This window comes from Ambystoma mexicanum, chromosome 2q (genome assembly GCF_040938575.1).
Source record: "Ambystoma mexicanum isolate Mex_15411 chromosome 2q, UKY_AmexF1_1, whole genome shotgun sequence".
Taxonomy (NCBI): Eukaryota; Metazoa; Chordata; class Amphibia; order Caudata; family Ambystomatidae; genus Ambystoma; species Ambystoma mexicanum.
In genome coordinates this window covers 678,292,836-678,319,847 of record NC_090924.1, presented here as the reverse complement: position 1 = coordinate 678,319,847, position 27,012 = coordinate 678,292,836, and the positions used below count along the sequence as shown (strand labels likewise).

The window sequence follows — 27,012 nt, the reverse complement described above, 5'->3', positions numbered from 1 at the left end:
GTCAGCTCCTGCATCTGGACTTCAGCCACGCCTGTCAGCATCCTGGGTTGCCTGCAAAGGGAGATAAAAGAGAATTGGAGAGAAAGAAGACCTTACCTGCTAAAGCTGCATCACGGGGACATCACACCGACGATCCTGAAAGGGAAGACATCATTTTAAAAGCATTTTGCTTCGATCGCTGCAGCGCTGCATTTCACTCACCTTTCCTGGGCGCCACCATCTTCAGCAGCGATCATCCGGATCCGCACCCACTTCCCAGAGCCTAGAGAGAAAAGACAAGAAAACAAGGTGAGAGAAGGAAGGGAAATAGGAAAAGCTCAGTTTCCTTCTAAGACTTACCTGTTGGGTCATTCCCATTTCATTTCGGGTCCTGCCGCTTCCTGGCATTCCGGACCCCGGCCCCAATGGGGAAAAAGACATAAGCATTAGCGCTTGCTGCAATAAGACAATGAACATTATTATTAAGCTTGAACTTTTGAACTTGCAACAGAACTCTTACAGCGCCTCACCTGAATAGTCGAGCTTATTTTGAACTCCCATCAAACCTCAATCCAGTGAAGTAACTGGGTTTCAACGCGCCCCTGCATCAGAAGCAGGATGGAGAACTCATCCTTCCAGACCCTAAGGTGAGACTTCATGGGGAATCGTGGAAGGGTATCGAGGAGGGTTGGAAGGGAGTGGGAGGCTTGAGCATTATTCCGTCAGTAGGTAATACTCCCTTTTCACGCACAGGGCAATATTCCTGCGAGCCAGAAAAGCCAGAGTAGAGAGGCCCTTCCTGTCCATCATCAGAGTCCTGCGCTTCACCATTGAAGAAGCATCAGCACTCGAAGCCAGACCTGCGCCTCCGTGGGAATCAGGTGAGCGTGACAGATGTCTACCTGGCAATGCATACTAAGAGGTGCATATTTCGAGCGAGCTGTCCATTGGCAAGGGTTGGTATGCATGCTCCCCAATACTCCAAATTGCCTTCCCTGCACTCCGAAACTGCCTTTGACTGCTGTCCTGGGATCTAGTTCTAATGGGGGGCAAGGGAGGTTACTGAATAGTTGCTCTGATTGTTACCTATCTGAGCATACTCAGTGGCAGGACTGCATTGTAGCTCTAACTCCATTAAGGAAGCCTTCAAATTGGCCGACCACCTTCTTGGATCTCCTTTCTTTCTTTGCTGTTACGAGGGGTGCTGCTGCTACTAACATGTTACTGAGGACATTCTGGTGCTTTTGAGGTTTTAGCATGTGAGAACGGTGAGTTTTCAGTTTATGCAGATGTTTGCTATTTTTCTGCGATTCAGGAACACACATTGAACGTGTAATTCTCCATTTTCACAACTGATATTTTTAAAAGCAGTAATGATTGTGTTTTGCCTCTTGTTTCTTTTAATGTCGTTCTACTTCCCACAGCACTGAAGTGTTTTTTATGAATGGTTTAATTCTTATGGCACTAGGTTGGTTTTTCTTTGAACAGTCCCTCCTATTTAGACAAGGGGTTGCCTATGCGTATGTGTAACCATATTTAATATTTGATGTGTTTAGGTTTCCTAATCCTTGTGGAAATGAGGTGAAGGGGTAGAGTGATAGCAGCCAAACAGAAAGTTGGAGATTTTCACTTTGCAATCTCACAAAGTTGTCAGTCACAGTTGATTCCGCCCTACCTTATTTCTTCCGAAAGGTTGAGCTGATTCGGTTTATTTCTGACGGTTCACATACAATCGGACTGTGCAAATAGCAATGTGGATGCATATCATCTTAGACATCTCATGGTTTTTGTGAAATGTCATTGTCAGGAGGAAGGCTGTCTAAGAGTTTAAAGGTGTGGATTATAACTGTTGCACCCAAAATGATTGACAAAGTGTGACAAATCCGTGGATGTCGTGCCCCGTCCCATGAGGTAAAGAGGTGAGGCTGCTACCTGATAGTCCCCCTGGGAGTGGTATTCGGTGGTAGATCTCATGGGAAGAGAATCCCCTATGGGACTACTGATGACCTGGGGAGAACATGGTATTCCCAACACACACACCTCTTTCCCTCCTCCTTCCTCTAATCAAGTATCCTCTCATATGTATGTTTGTAAGATCAGTGAAAACTCAATTTCTGTGACAAGGAAGAGTATGGTTGACTCCAGTGAATTCCCATTGCAATATACTGAGACGAAGAGGAGGTGCGGAGCCAGCATGAATCATCGTCGGAATTGGATTGAACTTTGTAGCTTTTGAATGCCTGGTAGCTTAAAGATGGAGGAAGGACTGACAGTTGTCAGACCGTCCTTGGAGGCAACACCCCTACCGCAAACGAAGAAGCTGAAGCTGCTGACCGGGGCGCACTCAGAGGAACTATGGCATCCCTCTTTGGTCCGTCGTGAAAGCTGCTGCAGGCAGAAACACAACGCGGGTGTTTGTCCATGCCGTGTTGTGTTTCTGCCTGCAGCAGCTTTCGCGTGGAGTCTCCTGGGCTCCCCCAACCCTGAGGGAGCCCAGGAGACTCCAAGCGAAAGCTGGCGCAGTGAGAAATACAATGTTGTTGTATTGTAAATGCTGTGTTATTTACAAATACAACAACGTTGTGATTCTGACAGGGTTGGGGGAGCCCAGGAGACTCCACGCGAAAGCCGCCACAGTCGGAATAACAACGTTGTTGTATTTATGATTTCCGTGGTTTTCCAACCAGGGAAATCACAAATATAACAACGTATTTTGAATTGTCGGGCCTCTGCTTTTTGCCTTCATTTTACATTTTCTGTGCTTCCCTGGGCTTGGGGAGCACCGAAAACGTAAAATGAAAGTGATGGCAGCCTCCTCAGCTCTGCTCTGGCTGCAGTAAGCAAACGCTCCCAGTAAGGGGCTTTTGCTGCTTGTTTAGTGCCGCCAGGGCAGAGCTGAGGAGGCTGCCTGAAATGGCAAAATGGATGCTCCCATGAAACGCTTTGAGCCTCGTTTGCTCAGTGTTTACATAGGAACTTTCATTCAAAATATGTTTAAATTATGTTTTAGACTATTGCCCATTGTTTTAGCCAATAGTTTTTTTGAGCGCACTATTCCTGCGACCCAGACCTAAAATATAAGAAAGTTTGGGCAAAGTACTATTCCTAGCAGGATAGTGAACCGGGAAGAGTAGAAATCAAAGAAAGTGACCGGGTCGGGAACCCGTAGGTGTGAAAGAGGAGGAATTCCTCAACTGCATCTTCATGGCAGTACCTGACATAGAAGTGTACCAGGTATGCCTACCCGAGCCACTGGAGAGGCTCACAACAAACAGAAAGCTTGAGAAAGGCCAGGGGAAGGGAGACATTCCCCATGGTGTGTTGAACTGCCATAAAAAGCCTGAGAAAGGGAGACATTCCCCCAACCTTCTTGAACTGTGATAAAGAGCCTGAAAAGGGCCTGGGGAAGGGAGTCCTTTCCGCAACGTGCGTGAAGAAAGCCACAGAGAGAGATCAAGGGAAGAAAGCCATACCCCCTGGTAATGTATACTGTAAAACCAAGAGAGATCAGGGAGTGAAGCCATACCCTCTGGTGTTGTGTACCGTGAAACAAAGTAGAAGAAAGCTCGGGGAAGGAGAGTCATTCCTCTGGCACAGCAAAAGTATACCTGCAGAAGGGAGGTATTCTCCAGGAACCCAATACTGAGGAAAACTATGGGAAATGAGGAATGATGTTTGAGTTGGAACTGAGAACTTTATAGCACCTCAAGCTGGAACTTTGCATTATAAGCTGGAAAGGAAATGAGACCTGGAGAAGGGAGTCATTCTCTCAGGCACAGTTCCCACCAGCCAATTGCAACTATAATCCAGTCTCCAGAAGAAGGCAGCCATTCTTCTGGACCAAGGAGACCCAGTAGCTCTTTAGTTTACATATTATTGTAAGAGACAGAAGCAGGCATTTTGACACATAACGGTGGACTCTTTCATTTACTTGAACATTCTGACATTTTCCTTAGTTCCTTATTTGAGGCAAGGGATCCCCTCTTAGAGCTAGGGAGGGATAGGTTGTTCTTTATTTTTGTATGGGAAAAAAAGTCTGTGCCAACAATCATGCCACCTGGGGGTGTCAGTCTCCTCCTTCTACACTCTTAGAAAAAGGCAGTACGAAGAGCCAATCTAACAGGTAAGCAGCTTTATATGCCACAATGTTCGATTAATACTATTGAGTCACGCAGTTGGCATTTTCTTAAAATTGTATAATCTTTACCTTTTGTAGAGACTGCAGTTAGCGGCTATTCTCTGAAAGATTTGTTTTCAATGACAACCAACACACTGAATGAACCAGTTAATCTCAAACAAGACAGAGAATTGCAGAAAAGGGCCAACAGCAGCACTGGGAGAATTGCAGTGCCTCTTTCTAGGTATGTGGAATTACTTGGCGCAAGTATGTTCGAGCATGTTGTGTTTCTGTTAGTTTCTTTGTGATTTTTCTGTTGAAATATATGCATCCTAGCAAGCGTTATATTTCCACATTTCCTCATTCACATTCTCATACAGTACAGATTTGCTACTGAAAATGTAAGGTTTTTACTTGACTGCCCATTTTCATCAGAGCAACCTTGTAATGCTGTTCAAAACTCTACAGTTGTTTCTTCCTTGCCTGCATGGACCATATCATTGCCCGTTTCCTTTGACAACTTTCTTTCGTAGATACTTTCAAAACCTATTCATATATTGTGATCGGAAATGTACACTTGCTTTGCATTGTTTTGTAAATTTGTAATTTTTCAGACCATCTTCTCTTAAATTGCTGAATGTGTGTACAAACTCTTAATGCTACGTTCTCATTGACCTTATTCTTTGCCTAGTCTATAATTTCCTATTATTCCTCAGAATCTCATTTAGGATCCTTGTTAAAGTTCTATCTTGTAGCTGACTTTCCTGTCACGTTTTCTGAGACTAACCTGATCATGAGTGTCGTAAACCTCATTCTACCACAAACCCTTACACACAGCAATGGCTGTGATAATTTGACTTTAGATCAGAAACAAGCCCCTTTTAACTCTTCAATTTAAGAAATCTTTGTTAATCTTGGCAGGGAAAGGGCTTGTATTGTACGTAAACGTATAAACTGCCACATTCGCCCGGAGGCATCTTGGTGGTCCTCACAGGGAGGTGAGGCAGCAAGAATTAAAAAATAATGGGTCTTCAGTGCCTTGCGGAAGGCATAGTGGCTGACTGTGGCTCTGAGAGGGCTCGGTGTTCCAGAGACCAGCTTCCCCCAAACACACTGTACAACTGTATTTGACCATGGGTTTGGGGACTAAGCAGGTTGTGGCGGAGTGCAGCGCCCGGCCCAAAACGTATGGCTGAAATTTAGCTTGTAAATATTCGGCTCCTCGACTATAAAAGGCCCGATGAACAAGACGGAGGGCTTTAAAGCGGATGCGCTGGGCTACCGGGAGCCAGTGAAAACTCCTAAGGAAGAGGGAGATGTTGGAGGAAGCCAGCAATGCAGATGCATTCCTACACCATTACTTCTCAACTATTCAATAAGCTTGTCTCTTAGATGGTCAGTTGCTCTTCTACGCGCCTATATTTGAGCCTGCGTCACCGCATGGCTCGAAGGTATTGCAGTTCCCATCATGCTCAAATCATTTTAGTTGATGGAATCCAGCAATTTAGAGATGGATTTTACTATTGCTGTGGACTGTTTTTCATAGAGCGCATGTTTAACCTTTGTACTTTAGTTTGTTTAATGTCAAATGTGCCTCTTTTTTCAAAGCACTTAACACCTTACATTATTTTGATATGGGGCACACTTGTGCATTCTACCAGGGAAGGACTAAATCTTTTTAGAACTATAGTCTTCCATTTGATCCCCTTGTAGAAAGGCATTGTAACACAACATTGTACAGTGATTTGTTCACAGCACAACTTGCAAGAAACAATGCGGTCTTCATCCCAGAAAAGTGTCCAACCCAACCAGTAGGGCCTGTGAGAAACCTGAAGGTGTCTCACCCGCTAGTCCCCGGGGATCTGTCATTCAGGTGTCCAGAACATGGCCATCGCTCTTCGATCCAGTTACTGGGGGTGGACCAGTGTGGGAGGATCACCTGGGTGAGTGGTCTTCGGGGGGTGGGAGTGGGACACTGGATGGTGAGACACGGTATACCCTTCCCTGTAACACCTTTCCCCATCGAACCAGGTAGAATACTTAGGAACTCAACCCCCCCCTCCTTTCCCGACACGAACACCTTCGCACGAACAGCTCACAGTGAGCGAAAACAGACTAACACCATAGCCGTATACCTGACATGTCCCAATACAATGGTCTGGCAAGGTAAGACAATTACTGATCATTACGCACACCTGACTTCATCACACTTCCCTCACGTATAAAAGGCGGAGCACGAAAGCACACTCTGAGCAAGGCAAAGCACACGAGGAGGCAGCAGTTCCAAGATGGCACTTTAATACAACAAGAAAGACGGCGAGACCAGAGCTGGTTGCAAGGAGGGAAGTGCCCTTGACGTTTTTAGACTGTTACTTTCGTGAATCTTGGAAGATAAGAAACCGAAGACCGGGACTAAAGCTGAAGAATGTACATTGTGTGTTGGAGCTACCAGTGGTTGTCCCGCATTGATAACCAAGGCGGGGAGGAACGGTCGCCGCTGTGGTACTGTACTTGGCTCCTACCACAAAGCAACACCAGTAAAGACAGCACAGCCGGTGAGTCGGAGAGACTGATCTGAGACCAGCCTGTTAGAACCAAGGTTGCATGCAGCAACATGGTATAAAGAAATATAAAGAGAACAGTGTGTAAAAGGTATATAATGAGCGACACGAATATCATTGAAAACCAGAGGAGTGACTGAACTTTTGGAAGCCAAGAAAGATACTGTAGACAGTGGTCTGGCGCCACATGGGTGCTCATTCGAAGGTCTCTGTTAGTTATCCAACGGGTTGGTGTTAGTGAGAATTCTCAGAAATGTGCCAGTTCTTCTCAACCTTAGAGACCCCCAACAACTTTGCTGGATTTAAGGACTTATAATTTTTAACCTGGAGTGAGTGAGACTCTTCTTTCCCACTCTCTCGTGTATTTTAATGTGATTTGAACTCAGTTTCTTTTTGGTTGTGGAGTCTGACAAACTCCATGGGCATCATCTTTACATTGTGACACACTGCACCTCCAGTGCAGTGACATAGGGAAGTCTTTCAGATTTCACAAAAGGTTTAAATACCTTCTCTTGGATAAACTACTGTTTCCAAGAGCAATGAAGTAAAATTGACTTTACTTACATTGTAACTTTCTTGACCCAGCACACACTATCTTACAATAGGGTGCTGGAGGGGTTACTTTGTCTTGTTTCTCATGTAAGAATTTTAATGTTACCCTTTCTACAATTTATGTTGTGGCAGTGGTTTACTTTTAATACCATTGTGTTTCTACACGCGGGCTGCACTTGCAGCCTTGGTAAGACACCCATGGGGTGCCCATTCTGTCAAAATGGCCCGTTCTAATTTTTTCACCATTTCTTGTTGGAAAGTTCCTTCTTGAGATGTACTCTGCGTGCCAAACCAGGTTTGGTCCCTTTGTTCATTTTGTCTTTGGCGGGATTCACAAGTGAAGCCCTCGTCTGGCAGGGGCAGGAAGTGAGAGAGATGCCCGAAACTCTGTGCTTAGTCCCCTTGGTTACAGGAATGCACCCCAAGGTGATTGATTGGCTGGCAGGCTGTCCGGCAAGCACAGCCACCCTGCTGTGACTGACAGCTAGGCTGGAATGAATGGAAGGAACCTGCATAAAATGCAAGGCTTTTTGGCTTGGAAGGCAGAGTCGATGCTGCAACTCCTTGACCATTGGTTTGCCCGGTGAAGCCCTGCTCTGTGCTGAAGCTCAGAATTAGCCTCGACTAGAGAAGCCCTGCAATGACGACTTCTCCCCTTGAGTTGGTTGGACCAATCAACTCCAAAGTGAACTGGACATCCTCTCGGAGCTGGCTGTACTTCCTTGCTGCTGCAGGAACCGAAGTGCCAGGGAGAGGAACACCAGATTGGAGGGCATCACTTTTGTCGGACCCGTGCTGCTGGAAGATCCTCCGGAATCCTAGTAAGCAGGACTGACCAAGCCTGAGCCACCTCAACAGAGTGCTGGACCCCCAGATGCGAGGACAGTCCAAAGTGGTATCTGAGAGTCCTCAGTGGTGCTATTTGCTGAGACGTGAGGAGCTGAATTCGCGAAAGTGCCGCTGAAGCGAAGTTTGTCCTTTGCTGTCGCTGACCGTCCTATTGTGTTGCAGGAGTCCCCAAAGTCCTCCCTCTTGTCCCCACGTCTGAGGCACAGGAACAACAGCATCTGCAGACCCACACAGGAACATAAGCCAGCTGGAACCATTTCTTCTAACCAAAGGTACTGCACAGTCTAAGAGAACTTACCTCTTGTGTAGCCTTACTTGATCTCAGTTGGGTTTTGTCTTGGTTGCTTTTGTAGAGTTGCTAACAGCTTCTTTACCTCACAAGCCTAATCCGCTTGTGGCCCTACATTGATTATTCTTTTCTACAAAGACTTATAAAACACTGTGCAAGACTTTTACCTCCCTATAAGAAGTTCTTCAGCTCACATAGACTTTTGCCCAATTGAATTTGACCTGGCATGGCTCCCTGAATGACTCTTATCTCCTGATTGTGTGTTTTTACCTTCCTTCCAGGAAAGGGTTAACGTGCTCTGCATTGGGGGGTTCAAAAGTACTTGCATGCTTCAGAATATTTGTATTATCTCTTGTTTTATTCTAATAACCCCTTTTCTTTGACTTACTTCTAAGCATTGCTCTAAATGCAACAGTGATATATTAATGTCCACAGTTTCCTAACTATTTAAGTCACCTGAGGGTGTAGAAAGTGTCTGTGTGCCATCCTAAAAGGGTATTTGCTGATTTAGAGAAACATAGTGTGTGTATTTTGGAGTGTATTTCTGTGTTACTATTATATTGCCCTTCTGAAGAAGGCTTATGCAATCTGACTGTTAAATAAAACCTTGTTTAATCAGGAAACCTTGCGTGTAAGAGTTTATTTGAAAACTTGTCACTGTGAATCTCTGTGTAAATCCCCTACTGCTCACATTTACCCCTCTTGAGATAAGCCTGGCTGCTCAGTCATGCTACCAACCTGTGTAGTACAGACTTGTACCAAAGGTTGGGTTCCTATTGCCAGGAGGTCAAGGTTGTTGTAGTGCACTCAAAGGGTACTACCCCAAATCTTGCCTAACAGTTGGCAACTGTGAAAATGGAAATAAGAGATCGAAGTGGTCCTGCATTGGGTCAAGCTAAGCCCTGTGCACATTTGAAAGTCTTCGATAGTTTAATTCGAACTGAAATTGGTCCAAACCGGCTGTGGAATACTAATGGTGTAAGAGGAAGGATTTGAGCCCGGCTGAGGGGAATCCTGGGTGAACCGTGAGTCACCCGAGAAAGAATATTCTCTGAACATTGTGAAAATGGGGATCTGAGCCCGGTTGGGGGGGGGGGGGGGGGGGGTTAATCACAAGAATTGAGTGCGTAGAAGAGGAAAAGAACTTTGTGTTTTGTTTTGATACATCAGGCCCTCTGAATCAAGAGACTTTGAAGTAAAGAGACTTGGGTACAAAAGGCCCTGATGCTGGTAATGGAACTGTATGCTTGTGCCGAAGTATGCTTGTGCCGAAGAAGCCACAGTGAACCACCTTGTGCTGTGCTGAAAACCTGGGGAAGGGAGTCCCAACGGCCTGAACATCCTGACATATCATTTTATGAACACTTCTTTCTTTTTCATGAAAACTATCCCATATCATTTGTATTTAGCGGTAAGGTTTGGCAATCGTTTCTTTTTTAGTAGAGACTCCACTAGGACTGCCTTATTATTATTTGATGGTTGTAGCTTGCTCCCATCTGTAGATTTAGGGTTCAATAGGCATTCATCACACCATAGTTGTATTTCAATAAACACCCCTTGAACTGTGGTCACTTGTCTCTCTTATTGTTGATACCATGCCTTCCTTGCAGGCCAAAGCAGCATCTAAGGATTTGTAAAGGCATTTTAGTTTTAGCTGCTTGGGAATAGCGACTTCCACCCAATGTAAAAAAAAATGGCTGCTGGCATGGGCAGTCCAATTTAGATGGAATGCACAAATAGCAAGGTATTACAATGTTTCTGAAATGGCTCTACTCGGTCATACTTATACTTTCTAGGGGAAAATTATTTTAATTCCTAACTAATCAACTATCAGCTTGTGTATGGAATATCCTGGGCATAGTCTGTTGGTGTTCGTCAGGAGCACATTATTAGTGCTGTATTAAGGTAGGAAAATCTTAGATAAGTTGCATTTCCTACATAGGACCTTGAAAAGGGCCAAGTGAAGAATGCACAAAGCTTTATACATTCGATAATTAATAATTATCCTAACCCTGACTTATCTACTCAAGGTGTTATGTGGAAGACCCAGATGAGCACATTTTCCACACTCGCATCACATTTGCCATAGTGAGGTCGCTGCTAGCATGGACAGTCAAGAAATTGTAACCATTAGCGCAGAGTTCTTCACTTTGTACAGTCCAGTTCTGCGTGCACTACATGATGCACTTCCGCGTAGTCCTCCCACGGTATTGGAGGCTGCCGTGGAATCTTCAGCAACAGGTGTCCCTAAAACATACTGCATTTGCCTGGAAGCATTGTGCTGCGTGATGTTGCATGCTAACGTTGCGCATTCTGTGGTGGACTCTTCCAGGTCCCGGGATAAAGCAATGGAGCAGATCAGCTGTCCTGCTCTTTTCCTGCTCCTTTGATTGTCCATTATACTGTGTTGTGTGTGTCTTGCTTTTCTGGTTGTTTCGTGCTCTGGCCCAGGGTTTATTTCCTAGATTCCCCTGCCTGACATTCTGCTCTTTTTACCATAGTGTGTTGTACAACGGGTCTCTCTGTACATAGACAACCAGCCCTAGTTTTGGACTCTGCTACTTGTCTTTGCCTTGTTTGCCTTTCCCTTCCTCTGATGTGCTTTGGGACCATTTCTTCGTGAAATTTCTGGTCCCTGTGAATTTTTCTGAAACCAGGGTGTGAGAAACTTGAGGATGTTCTAACTCCTAAACCCCATTGGCTCCTATGCACAGGTGGCCAGGGAAAGTCCATCCCTTTTGGATCCTGACCCTGGGGGTGGAGAAGCGAGGGAGGATCACCTGGGTGGAGGGTCCTTGGAGATTGGGAGTGGGGTGCACTTGGGCGAGACATGGTATCCCCCCTTTCCCTAGTAATGACCAACCCAACCCTTCCACCTTCATGGGCTGCTCCCCTCATTTCTGCCCATTTGGTACTTGACAGTACTGAGACAAAGAAGAAGCAACTAAGAGCAATGAAGATCACACTATTATACCACTCTGGTACTACGAGGAAGATGCATGCTGAGAGCTGTAAAGGTCAGGCAGGGCTGATTGGATATTCCCACCTGCAGCCTGTTAAGGGGCTGCCGGTGTATAAAAGGAGACCAGCCCAGCAGTATGAGAGGCAGCGGGGAAACCAGTAGAGGAAAGACTGGAGCAGCAGCGGGAAGGCCGGTGCAAGCGTGGCGTGGGAGCTGGAGCTCCGTGGAGCAAACCGAACATTAAGCAGGAAGCCTTGTCGAGAGGTTGTCTTCTTTTATGTGCATTCAAGATGTTTGCTTCCCTGCGTTGGGTTGATGACATAGGAGTGTCTGAGGGGCAGGAATGGGACCCCTGAAGTGAGAAGGCCATACGATCCATGCTGCTGTGAAGCCTTTGAACGCGACCAGTGAGTTTCTAGTCATTGAAAAATCTGGTGCACGAGCGTTTAACTGTGGTTGTTCGAGGAATTCTTTGTAACGTAGTGGTCATATGTTTGAGGAAACACATTTTGAAAAGTCTCTGAAGGTTATTCATTGCGTTTTAAAGTGAATTAAGGAAATATGACACCACGGGTTGAATGGAAGGTGTTCCTAGTACAAAGCCTGTTTCTTGAACACCGAACGGTATGAAAACCTTAACAAGTGTACCATGTTTCTATTAAACACCAGATTGAGTGCAATCCACACTTTCTTGAATACCAAACAGGGTGAAAACTTCACAAAAAAGCAGAAATGCTACATACTAAGTTCAGACGTAAAATGGAACTTCAAATTCAAGTCAAACCATTATATGCTGCCTACTAAAAACAAATTATACTTTATATCGAAGTGAAATCTGTATGTGTTGTCTTCCAAAGTGATTGGAACTTTACTTTGAACATTATTCCAGCACAGTTACCGTTTGCATATGGAAAACCCATCATAAATGAAGCTACAAGAGTGGCAAAATAACTATACAAGAGTTGCGAAGAACTCTAAAGGAATAAGGGATATTTTTGCGTTGCCGACATTAAAGTCTTGGGGAAGGGGGAACCCTGAGATTTGAGACATTTATTGACTTGAGGCCGGAGTCTCAAGGGCCCTTTGTACTTGGAACTGTTACTTTGGGAAGGGAATCCTGAACTCAAATGAGGTACTTTTTAAGCTTTTTGCCTGAAACTGTTTTATACTTTGTGAAGTGAGCTGGAAGAGGCTCAGAACGTTATGTTGGAGACTGTTTCTTTTGATTGCTGAAATCCCTAGACATTGTATAGATTAGCTGCGAGGGCAAGCATAGGTTTTGGACACGGACCAATTCTTCAGTTGAACTCTTTTACTCAGACTTTCCTTAGTTTTATTTAGGCAGGGAAATCCCACCTTAGCATAGGGCAAATTAGGCCTTCAACCATCCTGGCATTTAAGTTAATAAGCATTTGTTTTGAATTCATAATCTGTTGTCTGTCTCGCTTCATGATGCCTTCACAAGGGTTAGATGACTTTGTGTTTGTGGATCTAAGATTCTTGCTTATACTGTGGCTCTGCTCTTTGCTTCTATTTTCTTAATTAGGTGCTTCTGCATTCTCTCAAGTGTCCCCCTTGCATATTTATATAGCTTACCTTTTATTGCTCTCCATTTGGCAAAACTCTCCATAGGTTTAAAGTGAGAAGTTACCATATTTGAGGAATTGCTAGTCTTATGCTTTAGTTATTGTCCTCTGAAACTTGGAATTCATACTAACATTGCCTGTTTTCTTTGTTGCAGCCTAAAGGGTCAGTTGTGGTGTTTTCCTCTCCAACTTTACTCTGGTTAGCCCTAAATATTTTTTGGGGGGATATGGTGTGTTGAGTTTGAGGTCTGAAGGGCTAGCCACATGGATCACTTTGTATCTGTCCATGTACAATGTTACTTTATGGTTCATAGAAAGGTTACTCCTGTCAAAAATAATGCAAATGTTCCTGACTTTAGGTCCACATACACTCCATTTCATTTGGATTTAGTTTCAACTGATTGATCATCAAATTGTTTGATGGAGAGGCATCACCACTGTGTTTCAGGTGAAGGTCTGTTCGGGCATTGTAATCTGGTCAAAATAGGAGTTTCATCAGTCTAGTAAAACAGATCCAGGCCTTATGGACGCACTAAAAGATCAATGGCATGGCTGAGGCCTGCAGGACGTCAAAAGAAAGAATGACTGAAGGCCTAAAAGTCGAAATTGCTACTTAGTGTTCTGTTTGATAAAATGTTTGCACACCAATTCAGAGCAGTGTCGATGATACCCATTATTCTTGTTAGGACAGTAGAATGTTATGACTGATGGGGTCAAATGCCACAGAGAAATCCAGAAGGATCAGGACGGCTACTTCCCTTCAATCCCTTAGTAGCCTATTGTCGGCTAAGATCACCATTCACACTAATTCCGTTACTCTGCAAGTGTGGAAAGTTGCCTGCTTTGAGTTTCAAGTTGATGGTCCTACGAATAGAATTGTTGTAGCTAGCCGTTTACAGTATTTCTTTTATCTAAATTTAGCAAGATATGGAATATTACAAACTGTCTGAAAGTTGTCCATTAAGTACTGGATTTATTTGTCTTGTCAATCAATAAAGGGTAGAATAATTTATGGCTGTTCTAAATCGTGTTGGAAGACTCTAGATGGAGAGTGCAAGTTTCAATCAGCAGTTATTACTTTAGTGTTGGTAAAATTGGACTGTTGTAATGCCCTCTATAAAGGCATTAGTTATGGATTGATGAACAAACTCTAAACCGTATGTAACCGCTTAAGGAACAGCATACAAAACCTTTACTAAACTAGTTGCACTGGTTTCTAGTGGATCAGTGTTGTCGGACAAAGGTTCTGGCACTGCCCAATGCCGTCTAGTTTAAAGACTCAGATTATTTGAGCAGAAGATTTAGCACTTTAAACAGCAATTCAAGTCATAGAGGACATTTTTGGCTGTTATTGTAGGTTTAACAGTAGGTCTAGGGATTGCTGAACATTTAAGCTTAGAGTTCTATTATGGAACAGTCTCCCAAAAGCATTTAGAGAAATCAAGCAATTACTATTTCCGAATTTTGTAAACTCTTCGTTCTGTAAAAAGGCTTATAAAGATGATGGGAAGTTTCTTTTGTCTGAAAGCTTCAGTAACTTTCGCATAGGATTTAGTAATTCTGTGGTACTTACTTTACATTGAGCCTTGTTGCTAGTCTCCCATATGCTGTATAATTTCCTCAAAGTCATGAACTGTTGAAATAGTGAAATTAAGGTTCTCTTTAGAGTTCTGTATGCAAATCCTGGCAGGGTAGAGTCATCCATTTAGTTGGGTAATTAGGGCAACTATAATTATATAGCTAAGAGGAGAGGAAAATTATAGCATGAATTGCTATTTAAAAACAAGTGATAGAATTATCTGGTACCATCATAAGCATCTTCATACCTTCAGGATGCAAGACCAGAGACCAAATAAGGCAAGAATTTGGCAAAGTGACCACTTTGACTTCACCACATCGACCTAGGTATAGTGCCCCAGGTCCACAACACAATGTGTCATAAATACCCAGTCATAGACTTGTCCCGTTGGAATAAACAAACCAGAAAAACCTACATGTCCTATAATTCCCCTTTTGAACAAAACCAGAACTGGATCTAGAGAATGCAATTTTGGACCCAGGAGCGGATGGACCATACAGAAGACCCAGTCAGGTCACCTAGGCTCCGGAAGAAGGCTGAAAAACACCTCCCTTGGCCAGATGGTCTAAACACTGTCAACAAAACAATAAGAAAGAGACTAAACCTCCCATAATACCTCTTTCCCAACAGAGGAAAACCCAGACCAGACTTGCAAAGCTTGCTTACAGGTTGTCATGATGCCTACCCCCGGGCATCCGGATCAAGCCCATCAGCCCCGGGAGCAGGCATCCAGGTATTTAATAAAACTCCAGCAGCCCCGGCTGGGGGCTGTCTGGGTTCAGTCCTGGCGCCTTAGGCGCCAGGCTCATAGACTTTACTTACCTCATGCAGACCATGCTGAAAATGAATCCAAGCCAACGTGAGGCCTGGATGGGACTATTTTTCTACAGGGACTATTTTTTTACTCGGGTGTGGTTCTAGGGACTTCTTACCTGGAACTACTTTGGAGGCTATTTAAACCACGCCCGAACAGCAGCACATGCTTCGCGTTATTCTGCATCCAGCAGCGTAACGCTCACCGTGCCTGCAGTCAGCATCCTGTCTTCAGCCACGCCCGTCTCGAATCCAGAGCTCCTAGCAATAGAAGAAAGAAGAAGGAAAGGTTAGAAAACAGATATTATTTCAATCCTTACCTGAATTCTGGATCCATCACGTCTTCGAACTTGAAAAGGACATTATTCTACACACGTCGCATCGCCAGCTGCAGCGCCGCACCATACTCGCCAGTCCTCAGAGCATTTTTCGATCCGGCGCAGCCTCCATCATTTTCTCCGCCGAATTCCACTATCTAGGGGACAAAAGAAACATAAGGTGAACCGAGAGAGCCAACAAATACAACCTCTCCACCATAGACTTACCTGATTAACAACCGGAGGCATTATTTTGTAGCAAACCACAACTTCTTACGCCGTACCTGTAAGGAGAGAAAAACCAGCAATTTAAACACACGCATCTTTTGCCGGACTGTGTTGGGTAATACAGACTCTTACCTGAACACCATCAGCTGCCAGAAGACGATCTTCCCTTCGACCCAGCTGCAACACAAGAAAGGAATGTACAAGAGTGAACATCGGACATATTGAACTCTTTGAACTTTATACTTGCGGGTTCTCGCCTGGAACCTCGGAGTCAATATTCATCCGGAATTCTTCCAACGCCCTCAAACCAGTGAAGTAACTGGTATCTACGCGCCCCTGAAATCCACGCAGGATGGAGAGCTCATCATTTACAAACATAAGGTGAGCTTACAGAAAGTGAATATTGGTGGTGATTAGTGGGGAGAACAGTGGGGTGCCATTACTAAAATCCACGGGTGGCTAAATCCCTTTCTCCACTTGCAGGAGAATATTTCTACGGGTCAAGCAGACGATAATAGGCGGTCCAGTCCAGTCTGTCATCTCTGCACTATGCTTCACGTTGGAGGAGGTTGCAGCTGTCCGGGTCCGATCGCCCCTGTGGGAGCCAGGTGAGCGTAACAAGGTTTGGACTATGGAAGATAATGGGGAAGACAGGGGGAACCCACGTAAGTGGTTTACATGCCCCCAAAGTGGGCATTCCTTTGGAACATGCATCCCTCCCCCCCAAATGATAGCCTGCATGTCAGCAGGCATCTCAGACCTTCTGTACAATTAGTGGACACACAGACACAGCCCCACCTCCTTCTCACTCTACCAGAAACACTGAGGAGGATAGAACTCCCGTCTCCATCACAACTGCCAGCAGAAGGGAGACCAGCATATGCAGCCTCCATTAAAAGCAAGGAGTGGAAACTGGCACAGCACCAAGCAAAGGTAAAGCCTTTTTTCCCCTAATTTCCAACCCATAGGACGGTTTCCTTAATTCATTTCCTGAGCTGTTTAACACAAGAAGACGCACAATTCAGAGAAGTCGAAACTCCCCAGCCTGAGACAGGGGAACAAACCAGGAGCTTGTTTCCAGCTAGCAAAAAGCACAGGGCCCAATTCATAGAATCCACCTCAGAAGCAGCGCAAGCACCGCACGCAGAGAAGGAGCGTGCGACAGCCATGGCGCAAACCAGCAATTGCTCGGCATGCGTATTCATGGATTTCCCGACGCATCAGTAGCCGTGGCGCAATGAACAGCAAGCAGCGCCAGTAACGCCCCCAACACCTCCCCGTGTGCAGTGAAATGGCCAATACGGCGCAAGGCCCGCACCATCCGTGGCCTAGCATACAGCCCCCCCCTCCATCGTAATCGCGTGAAAAATTCAGAGCGTACCCCGCTCGCGCCAGCCAAATTGCATGTAAAGGGCCACGCGTACCCCTGCGAATTTGCGTACCCCGCTCACTCCAGCCAAATCGCGTGTTGCCATCAGCCGAAAACACAACACCCCGCAGGAAGCACCCACACCACAAGGGACCCCCCCATCACCTGTGACCATACCCCACAGGCAGCCCACTCCACAAGAGACCCCCCAATACACCCATGACATACACCGCAGGCAGCCCACCCATGACCATACCCCACAGGCAGCCCACCCCACAAGAGACCCCCCCATCACTTGTGACCATACCCCGCAGGCAGGCCCCGAATCTTGTTCCCCACCCCCAGCAGTGACGGCAACCTGCAGGCAGGACCCGACTCATGTCCCCCCGCCCCCCACCCCTCCAACACATTGGCCCAACATGCAGTCATGTAGCATATGTCCACTAAAATGCCACCACACGCTGCCCCCACTCCACAGTGCACTACAACACCCATCCATTGGTTGTACTCCCCAGTACATGGCCCAAGGCATGGCTATCACAAATTCACACATGCATGTTTGCACACACATGAACAACATAGATCAACAGCAGTGACACGTAACTCCGCCAAGGAAGAGTGAGAAATGCGCCAAACCATTGAGCGGACAGCACTTTGATTGCACGGTTGAAAAAATGAACGTAGAAGATAACCAGTAAAATCAACATGAATGTAATCAAAATGAAACGAAGAAAAAAAAGAAAATGTGATGGGGGGGTGGGGAAATGTAAAACAAAAAGTGGTCCATGTCCAACGATGCCTCTCAAATTGCAAACTGAAATAAAAATAAATAAATTTCTCCATGGTGAATAAAAATGTACCAAAACGGTTTTGGTCCAACTATATACAAAGCTACAGGATCCATGATCCCAAAACATAAATCCGAAAGAAACACATGAAGAAAGAACAATTTACAAGATGCGGAGCAAAGTCCATGAACTCCACGTTAAAACAAAACAAAAAGAAAACCTAACCCTAATGAACTATTTACAAAGGCAGCGGGCTAGTCCTACGACTCACCATTTCCCCCAAGAGTTTGGGCCAGGGCATCCTCAAACTCTGCGTCTATTTCCCTGAGGCGGGCCTGTGCTCTCCCCTTGAGGGCCTGCAGGGACTCCATTGTGCTCTCCTCAAGGAACTCGGCCCGCCTCTCTGCCCGACGCAGAGTGTTCTCCACCCTGGCAATGGTGAGTCGTGCCCGCTGCCGCTCTGCTCCTATTTGCTGGCCTATTCGCTGCAACACAGAGGACATCCTTGTGTCAAGGTCCACGTTTCCCTCCTGCCCGATGGCTGATACCCCCCCGCCCACCTTGATGTTGAGGGCCCCGAGTCCTGTCGCCTCCCACGTTGAGCCTGCTGCCGCCGAAAAGCCCAGTGCCTGCGCCTCCGGGACAGCCCCAGAATGATAACACCAGGGGCTGTCGTGCACATGCCCTGCTGCTTGGTGCCTGCACCACCTCCATTGCCATTGGTCCTGTTGCGGTGACCACCTCTGCTGATCCTCCTTCGACTCACGACTGTGGCAGGGATGATGTCTCCACCAGACTGTCCGTCGTGGTCAGGACAGGTACACAGGGCGCCCTGGTGGTATCTGGGGCGGAAGACGGCAGGGAGGACGACTGGCGCACAGTGGAGGAGGAGGAGGGGGGGTCACAGCAGTGGACAGCACACGTAAGAAATTTGTGACTATGAGCTGAGCTAGCCAGTTCATGAGGTGACAGACCTCATCGTGATGATGTGCAAGCTTGCGATTGGAAGCCTGCACATCAACACGAATGGCGCCTGTACGCCTTGCAATACCGGCTAGCATCGGCTCAACCCTGTCAGGAATTGCTTCATCTGCAGGTAGTGGAAGATCCATTTTCGTGTATGCATCCCCTACCTGCAGATGGGTCCGGCCTGAGGCATGCCCTCAGGTGCACACTGATGCAGTCGCAGAGTCGGGGACAAGGTCAGTCACAGGCCCCTCCACGGTGACCTGTACTGCCTCCAGGCCCTTGATCCTGGACTGCACAATCTACCTCATCAACGCCGCTGGACCTCATGTGTTGGGCTGATGTGGCCCCCTCCTCCACCACCAACATGAATGACTCCCCACTGTCTTCCACATCGGATTGCTCCTGTGTAGTCTCACCTGTCTCTCCCGCTGCCGAGGAGCCCACGACCGACTTGACCCTCTTGGGCCTTCCCTCAGCAGCTGCAGCCGTTGTTGTGGACGTGGTACCAGTCCCCTTGCTCCCGGAAGATGTTGGTACCTGGGAGGATGACTGGGCCCTGCGTCTCCGCCTGGTGGAGGCATCCCTGCTGCGGGGCTCCACAGCGCCATCTCCACCCTCTTCCTCCATCGCCGCTGTGGATAGGGAAACATGGAACACAAACATCAGGCTACTGAATATATGTGTCTGTCACAACACAAATGTACATCAGTGGCACAGTCAAAGGTCACAACCATCATCGCCCTCCAATACACACAGGGAAGTGCCAGTCACAAACATTCACGAAGATGTCTGTCATTCACAACAGACATTCACACCCATGGACAAGGCACTGGCACAAGATCACAATTCTGGAATCTCCTCACACGCATTATGTGACATACACATCTCTTCCACACACATCACCTGACAGTCATGAGGCAGGCCATGAAGATATCATGTTACAGTGTACTCGAGTGAAAATTTGCAGCGTGAGGAAATAACCAATCAGGAACTCAAGTAACCCACGCGCCGAGTTTTGTGCAGTCAGATACTCACTACACAGACACACGCACATGTACAACATGCATGCCCATGATGTTGACATAAGCACCCATGTGTCACACCTCTCGCATGCCCCAGTCCAGACACAGGTCTGCAAACATGTGCACATTGTTACATGCTGGTGCAACACACACATACACACCATTGATGTGGAACATGCTTGAATGGACTCACATGCAGCACTGTCAGTGACATGCGCACAGACCTCTGTACAGGAGGCATGCCAGACATAAGGGCAAGGTGCACACTCCAGCCACACCTCAACATGCACATGCACTATGGTGGACAAGAACAAATGAACACTTACCAGTCGACTCCAGACGGTGCACCAAATCCAAGACTTGGGCGGACAGCGCTGAGTCGATGTGCTCCAGAACCTGCATCTCATCGTTGGTCAAAGGGCCCCGCCACCTCGCTCGATCATCACCAAGCTTGAGGAGGTGCAAGGCCTTGAGGGTCCTGGACCTGAAATCTTCTCAGCACTTACGGACATGTCGGTATTCGCGGGGTGCCACCCCCTCCGTGTTGATGGCACCCACGATGTCCGCCCAGATCTTACTCCGTCCTTCCTAGTTGACTCACGATGGTCCAGGGAAGAGGGCATCATAATGCCCCACAACTTGCTCCAACAGGATGCCAACTTCGGTGGAATAGAAGCTGACAGCCCTCTGCCTCTCTGCCGGGGGGTTGCCACTTGCCTCAGATGGAGATGGGTCATACATGGCAACCCCCGAGGCAGGTGTGGGTGGGCAGGTGGTCCTGGGGATGGGCTGTGGAGCGATGGAATGACAGTCAGGAGTCTTCAGGATCAGCAGAGGTGGTCACAGCAACAGGATCACTGGCAATGGCTTCAGAGTAGGCACCAAAATTCAGGGCATGTGGGCTGCAGGCACACAGTCGGCTGGCAGCAGCAGCTGGCTCTAGGAGGCAGCTCGGGGCAGTTGGAGGCAGGTAAATGGCCTTGTGGGCAGGAGCATGGGTCTTCAGTTTTCTTTCTCCAGCCGGAAACAGTGACTCTGCACGTGCGTAAACAGTGCATTAGCGAGTAATCCGAGGAAAGGACCTAAGCGCGTAAGTTACGTGACGCGCACTGGATGTTGGGTGTTGGCGTTCAGTACGGGTAATGGTCCTCGTAGGACAACCGTGCAATGTACGAGCTTTTCGTGGAGACCGACGCGTGAGATTCTTATTTTTGTGGGTTCACACATAAATTGTTTTGGTGGGGGAGTTGCCTACGCCCATGTTTTTCTTATTTGTGAGGCAGACGGTGAGTTGCGCAAACATTTTTTCCACTGTTTGCCCCTGTATGTCGCGTACCCCATTTTCGAGGTCTTAGTAGCCTACGTGTTCCTCGTGTATGCTTTTTTTTTTGTGTTGCTGGGTGCCACTGCGTACTGTGGGGTGTTTTTTCAAGACACGTGGGCTACCGAGGGGTCGCGTACACGTTTGTTCTTGGCGTGCCTGAGCATTTCATGACCTGTTATTTTTCCCCCCAGAGGGTCACATACAGCCTTGCTGGAGCACAGTGGTACATTTTCCATCACGTACCCTGCCCCTCACTCCAATTGCCCAGGACAATTGTCTGCATCTCCCATTGCGCTAGTCAGTCAGTGCCATAACTGGGAGGGCAACAAGTGGTAAGGGAGGCAAAGCTGGGTGACCTCCCAGAAGTGGCCGCGGTGGCCAGGCTGGGCGAGGTGGCCAGGGAGGGCAGGGTGGCCACGGTGGGACGACGTGGACAAGGTGGGCGACGTGGCCAGGGTGGTCCACGAGGGCAAAGTGTCCAGGCCCATGCAGGGATAGCCATATCCCCCAGCCAAGTGGGTCAGGGACTTGCAGCTGCGGCTGACATCCCCAGCACCTGTCAGACCCGACAAGCAGTGCCTACTGCTGTCCTGAGCAGCCAGGGTGTGGAAGCTGCAGGGACAGCTGCGGCTACCGCCACCCAGGCTCAGGGTCAGCCAACCCGGACTGCAGTGGTCCCGGAACAGGCACAGGGTGACTCGATGGCCGATTTCCATTTCCAGAAGGTCAAGGCACGTGTGGGGTAAGTTGCTGTCACCAGGACACGTGGATCTGGAGCAGCAATGTCATCTGCTGTTCCAAGCAGCCAGGTTGTGGAAGCTGCAGGGGCAGCTGCAGCTACCACCACCCCTGCTCTGGGTCACCCAGCCAGGACTGGATTGGTCCCGGCCCTTGTCACCAAGGCAGGTGCGGCGCAGGGTCCTGGCAACAGCACCCAGCTGCCAATACCTGCAGTCCGACCTTCGGTTGTCACATCATTGCCTGATTCCATTGGACAGTCAAACTGTACTTCAGCTTCTACTGCCCAGAGCAGCACAAGCCACTCAGGGACTGCACCATCTCGCAAGAGGAAGAGGTGTGCTCTAGCGGTACAGGCTGGTACCCCAGACACGGCTCAGAAGTCCCACACATCAATGAAGAGTTTCTGTGAAGAGGAACTGGACGCACTTAAGGACTATGTGAGGGATCACGGCCACAACATGCTGGTGCGGGCAGGGAGCACACATGCGCCTGCTCAGCGTAGGGCCCACTTGCAGTGTCTCGCGGACCGTATCAGTGCCTTGGGACATGAGAGGTGCACAGCGGATGTTGTTAAACGTTGGAATGACCTCCAACGCCGAGCGAAAGACAAGCTGGTTGCCAAGTTCGCCTCTACTCTGGTGACTGGCAGTGGGACACCACTAGAGGACGATGAACTCACTGCACATGAGGAGAAAGCTGGTGATTTCATCGCAGTGGAGCAGGTGGTCCAAGGCGTGGGAGACCTGCCAAATTGAGACAATGTCCGGTGAGTGGTGATGCATGTTTCCAGGCCATTTGTATGGTGCTTGGGTGATGTCATGACTGCCGTGTGTGACCAATGTGATGTTGGACTGATACGCGCTTGTTGTCATGCAGACTGCATACAAACCATGTCCTGCACACAGGCCATACTCATCACCACACCTGCTCCCTCCTTCATGACGATCTCTGTGCAGCCTCTCTTGGCCCGATTTTTGCCCCAACCTACGGTCGCGGATGTATGTATGTATGTATTTATTTTTGTATAGCGCCGATAGCCTGTGGGCATCAGGGCGCTTAGGCAAACAACGAAAAACAAAACAATACAATAGGAACGTCTACGCTAAGACATGAGGTGGTCGTAATCCCCGTATCCCAGTTCATCATCTGAAAAGATGAGTCTTCAACCCTTTCCTAAAAACAGTAAGGTTGGTAATGGTTCTGAGTGTTTCTGGAACACTGTTCCACAAGCTGGGGGCCTGCACCAAAAAGGAACTGCCCAGCCCAAATTTCAATTTAAACTTGGGGACGATCAACAGGCATTTACCCTTTGAACGAAGGTTCCTACTGGGGGTATGAAGCACTAAGCCCTTTTTCAGATACTCAGGAGCAGAGCCGTACAGGCATTTATGCACCAGGCAGAGAGCTTTGAATTTAATACGCTCCTCCACTCTGAGCCAATGCAAGGCTATTCTCTCTGCAGTAACATGATCTCTTTTCTTCAGATTTTTTACCAGCCTAACCGCATTGTTCTGAAGCACCTGACAACTAGAAACATCCTTAGAGGAGGCCCCTAATAACAGGGCATTGCCATAGTCAAGCCTTGATAGTAGAATGGCCCTGGCTACGGTGGCCATATTACCCTCATTAAGAAACGGCCTAATGGCTTTCATGAGCCTTAAGTAATATGCCGTGTGTTTTTTCTTTTTTTGTAGGTAGCTAGTCTGGGCATGAGAATCCACCTGTGAGTTGACCATTATTCCCAGGGTCTTCACTTTCTGGACCACCTGGATAGTGGCATTCTTGATTTTAAATGATTTATACTCAGCCCTCAAGTTCGCTAACTGACGACTTGATCCAAACAGCATCAGCTCGTTTTTAGAGTCGTTCAGACTTATCCAGTTTGTCTGCATCCAATCGTCGATTATCTTATAAACCCTGGCTATTATTTCACTGTCTGAATCATAGTGGCTTGCCACCCAGTTCCAGAATGAGTTGGGCGTAATTAGTAAACGACACCCCCGCATTCACCAGTAGACTGCACAATGTGCGCATGTATATGTTAAACAACATGGGGGACAGACTGGCCCCTTGTGGGACTCCGAATAGGATGTCATACGGATCGGAAAAACTACTGCCCCAATGTACTCTTGCTTGGCGATCCGAGAGGAAAGACAAGAGCCAATCAATGGCTCCTTCCGAACAACCCACATTCTATCTAAGCGCCTTGATAAGAAGGCGATGATCCACCAGATCGAATGCGGCACTTAGATCCAAAAGCATAAGTACTCCCAACTTGCTTTTATCCATTAAGCTGAGCATCTGGTTCTGCAGGTCCAGCATGGCAGTTTCCGTACTATGGGATGCTCTAAAACCAGATTGTTGTTGATGCAGGATCTCCTCATTCTCGACAAACTGCTGCAGTTGTTGTGTAACTACCTTGTCCAATAACTTAAGAACAAAGTTCGAATTAGTTATTGGACGGAGATTCCCAGGGTCTTTGGGATCCAGACCTGCTTTTTTAACTAGAGGGGTAATAGTAACTTTCTTAAGATCTCTAGGCACTATGCCCTCTTGAAAAGATGAGTTCACTATTCTCTGTAGAATAGGAGCGAAGATGTCTTTATGTTGTAGAATGATGTTTGGAGGCAGGATATTTTCTGCACAAGTGGTTGGCTTCATGCTATTCAGTACCTCTAACATCTCTGACTCTGAGATGGAGCTAAATTTAAACGACTGCTCTCTAGCAGAATTATCTGTTACTAAAGGGAAGGTGTCTAGATTAGCAGAGGATCTAGCTTTGATAATATTCTGTCTTGCTTTTTCTATTTTTGCTTGGAAGGCATTTAAAACCATATTACAATCCTCCTCAGATGGCGTAAATGGAGGGTTGAGAGAGTCAGGCTTTTCGATATTCTTCAGAATATCAAAAAGCTTGCTTGTCTTGTTTTCTGCAAGCTCAATTTCACAATTGAAAAAGTCGGCCTTTGCTAATTTAATCTTATCTCTATATTCCTTGTCCTTTTTTTTCCAGATAATTTTGCTCTCTGCGGTTTTGTCTGAAATCCATTTCCTTTCTAAGGTCCGTTTTTCCCTCTTCAAAGAATGAAGCTCTGGAGTAAACCACTTTTGGCTGTTGTTATTTTTCCTAATTAATTTCGAGGTAAGTGGAGCTTCTGCCTCCACTAATTCAGTGAGATGCTTATTATATTTATCCAGGAGGATAGTGCAGGAATCCTGATCCTGAAAAGAACCCGCTATTTTATCCGTGCAGGCTTTAAGGAGTAGCACATTCAAATTTTTAAAATCTCTCTTGGCTACTTTAATGTGGGGGTTTGCTATATATACATAGTGTGGTAGTTTTAAGTTAGCTGATATCATGTGGTGATCACTCCAAATGCAAGGGGATGTTCTGCAATTTAGTAATGATATGTTGTGCCCACACAACCAGTCTAACTGGTTGCCCTGCGGAGTAGTAGGTTCCTTGTTAAGAATGGTAAAATCCAAGTTATTCAGAGCTTTTTCCAAGGCATTGGCACCCTTATCCTTCTTATTGCCTCGCCAAAAATTCACGTTGCCCATAACAACTGTGGATGCATTAGCAGTTCTCAGGGTGTTTAAATAAGAGCAGAGTTCCGACGAGAACTCTGAAACCAACGTGGGTGGTCTATAAATTGCTATTAGGTTTAAGCAGTTGTTGGGTGAAAACACTAGTTTAAGATGCAATGTTTCGCACCCACTGAGTCCTAATGTCACTTTGAAAAGTTTGAGACTGTTTTTGGCAATAATTGCCACCCCACCTCCTCTACCCTGCACTCTGTTTTCAAAATAAATAGTGTAGTCGTTAGGGATAGCCTGTTCGCAAGATAGCCTGTGATGATCTTCCACTCAACACTCCCCTTCTATCGTCACATGACAGGTGTCTCTGTGAGGTCACCCTGCAAGCTCTTCCTCCTCAGAGGCATTCTTCCTTAACGCTCCATCCCCCCAGCAGCTCACTGTCTCCATGGGGACTGGTGATTCCAATGGCGGACTAATGCAACGGGATGTACCTGAATTTCTGTTAATATACAATCTTCCCTCTGCAACTCTGCTAGACCTAGACTGTGTGGAACGTCCTTTGGCCATGTGACAGGGCATCTCACTCGGACTGCGCGGATGGCACAGGCTCACAGTGGCTATGAGTGTTCATTCCTGGACCCTGTGCATTCCCAGCAAGTCCATATGGGTCCTGGGCAAGCAATTCATTCAACTCCATCTCCAGTATTTGCTTCCTTCTCATGGTATTTGATCATTCCTTTCCTGCTCACTCAGGGTCAGTTGCTCCTCATGGCCATTGGTTTGGAGTTCTCATCTGTGTCAAGCGGAAGCCTCCCTCCAGGACAGCCTCCCTGCCTCTATGCAACTGCTGTTGTAGCTTCTCTGGGTCTGGAGGCTCTTCTGATGCTTCCTCTATTGTTGTGCTTACTGTCCTCTCCCCTGCTGTAGTCCCAGATGACTGAAAGCATGCAATTGACACCTGCCCATACTGTCTGCTACTACACGGTACTCCGAGCAACAATTTTGAGCCATGCACTGCCTCCAAGCCATCCCCCACCCTTGGGGGTTGGGGTTACTGTATCCCTACAACCCACTACCAACACTTTACACAGAATGACTGCACTTGCCATTACACTGCCATCAGTCCACGACATTCACATTACTGCCTCTGTTCTCAATGATAGTTGAGGCCGTACACATGTACATGTGTACTGTACTGCACCCACACACTTCTGAACCCTGTTCTCCCATTCCACATGCCTATTCACTTGCGTCATGTTAAAGTGACCTGCCGATAATGAATCCATGTGCCTTCCTTCACTGTATTTCAACACCCTAGCGTTGTTGCAGCCTGTGACACATGTGTTTTATCATAGTGATTTCATTGGACAGTAGTATTGAGCTTCCATCTGGGTCTGGTTGACAGTTCGGGCATGGCTATGCTACGT

General features: G+C 47.0%; 1 protein-coding gene across 2 annotated transcripts in view; it reads left to right on the top strand.

The window, feature by feature from the left end:
• FAM234A (family with sequence similarity 234 member A) overlaps positions 1–27,012 on the top strand; it is a 1,050,028-nt gene that overhangs the window by 504,059 nt on the left and 518,957 nt on the right. For both annotated transcript variants that reach the window (XM_069647858.1, XM_069647857.1), the window contains exon 7: positions 4,196–4,340. In XM_069647858.1, the coding sequence (XP_069503959.1) occupies positions 4,196–4,340 (145 nt within the window). The remainder of the gene's footprint in view (positions 1–4,195; positions 4,341–27,012) is intronic.